Source organism: Alligator sinensis, unplaced genomic scaffold (assembly GCF_000455745.1).
Source record: "Alligator sinensis unplaced genomic scaffold, ASM45574v1 scaffold103_1, whole genome shotgun sequence".
Classification (NCBI taxonomy): domain Eukaryota; kingdom Metazoa; phylum Chordata; order Crocodylia; family Alligatoridae; genus Alligator; species Alligator sinensis.
Window position 1 is genome coordinate 1178548 of NW_005842226.1, and position 1868 is coordinate 1180415.

General features: G+C 58.5%; 1 protein-coding gene across 2 annotated transcripts in view; it reads left to right on the forward strand.

Moving 5' to 3' along the window:
• LOC102376880 (unconventional myosin-Vb-like) overlaps nt 1–1868 on the forward strand; it is a 51370-nt gene that overhangs the window by 41212 nt on the left and 8290 nt on the right. For both annotated transcript variants that reach the window (XM_006027183.3, XM_025208338.1), the window contains exons 28-29: nt 267–453; nt 735–828. In XM_006027183.3, the coding sequence (XP_006027245.1) occupies nt 267–453; nt 735–828 (281 nt within the window). The remainder of the gene's footprint in view (nt 1–266; nt 454–734; nt 829–1868) is intronic.

Below are 1868 nucleotides of genomic sequence, written 5' to 3' on the forward strand. Positions count from 1 at the left end.
ATGGGGTTCACTGCTTATTTCCCCCTTGGAGGGGCAAAGGGAGTGCTTCATGAAGCTTCATCCACCTTCTGGCTGCCTTTTTGTCTAAAAGGTTGGTAGGGGTTTTTCAGCCATGTAGTCCAACCCCTGCACAGGTGCAGGCTCCCCTAGTCCTAAGCCACCCCAGGCAAATACCTTTCAGCCTCCTCTGGAAAGCCTCGAAGAGGAGATTTGCACTTCCTGGTGGCTTGCTCCAGTGCCTCCTTTGACGCTGTCCTCTTCCACAGGCTGCTGGAGGAGCAGCTGCAGGAGCAGCAGCAGCAGCACAAGCAGGAACGGGAAGGCCTCCACCAGGACATCCGCTCACTGAAGCGGCTCACCTGGCAGCAGCAGAGCCTGATCCAGGACCTGCAGCACCAGCAGAGTGGAGATGGGCTTCAGCGCCAGATCGTGCAGCTGAAGGAGGAGAACTTGGTAAAGGAGCCTGGGCTTTGGGGTTGTTGCCCACTGCCCAGCTGTACATGCTGTGGGGCCAGCTCGGGCCTTGCGCACTGGCCAGTTGGCATGCAGGGCAATAGCATCCCTCCTGCCCTGGGAGCACTGCATGCTGAGACACCCTCCCTATTCTGTTCTGCTCACCTGGCCAGTCTCTGAGCACATCTCAGAGTGGTGGCACCTGAGAGCAGGGAGCTCCTGTCCCAGTGCTGGGGTGGCTGAAAAGAGCTCTCTGATCCTTGGCCCTTGTGGCCCCTCAGGAGCTGTCGGAGCAGCTGCAGAGGCAGGAAAGGAGCAAGCTCAAGCTCCAGAAGCAGCTGAAGAACTACATGAAGCAGATCCAGGAGCCTGCAGGCAAGTGTCTTTGTAGCAATGAAGCAGTAGAGGCTGGTCCTCCCCCTAGCAGGCCCAAAGGGCTCTACCCTGTCTCCCCACCCCCAAGTAGAAAGTGCAGGGCTTAAGCACTGCAGGAGCCATGGGGGCTGGTGGGTGTCTGGGCTGCAGCTTGGATCATGGGAAGCCTCAGGAAGGTTTTGCAGCCCTCCTGGTAGCGACTGTGCTGGGCCTCTGTCCAACCCCCTCCTAGGGCCCCTGCAAATGGCTACCACCTGTTGGGGGTGACAGTGACCCTTCTCCCAGCATCCTCACGTGCTGTGCCAGATGCTCGGTGGCAGCCATGTCCCTTCTTCCCTTCTGCATCCCTTGAGCAGCAGAGGGCCTTGGTGCCAGTGCTGCCCATCTGCTCAGACCTCTGCAGATGGGCAATGAAGTTTCTCATTAACAGATCTGCTCCCAGGAAACATCCCTCTGTAGCTGCTATTCTGGGCTTGCCTTCTGCTTCTTGTTGTCCCCTAATGGGGAAGCACCCACGCAGCCTTCATGTAAACCTAGAATGCAGCACCTGGGGTGGGGCAGGGCTGGGCTGGCCTAGGAGCCCTGTCCTGAGCACTACAGACTTCCCCGGAGCAGCAGGGAGACATGGGGACTGCATGGCTTAGTGGTGGTCTTGCTTCTGAGGCACCACGTGCTTCTCTGTATGCAGAAGCCTGGATCTGCCCTGCAAGAGCCCTAGATTTCCCTTAGTGGAAGGCCCAGGGTACCTTCGCTGCTCTTTCTGGCTGGTGCTCAGGGCGGTAGGGGAGTTGCTGGCTGAGTTTGCAGCAACTGGCTAGTTGGGGATCTACGTGGGAGTGAGAATGGGGAACTCGCAACCTGCCTGGTGCTGCCTGGCAGTGGCTGCTCTGCAGGGCAATCTGGCAGCCTCCAGTCCAGCACGTGTCATGCAGAAGCATCTGGCAATTGCTGTCTGTCCCATGGTGCTGTTTAACTCAGCTTGGCTGATCTCCCAAAGAAGCCCAGCTCTACCTCACCCTGAGCAGCATCTGGCTGTGCCT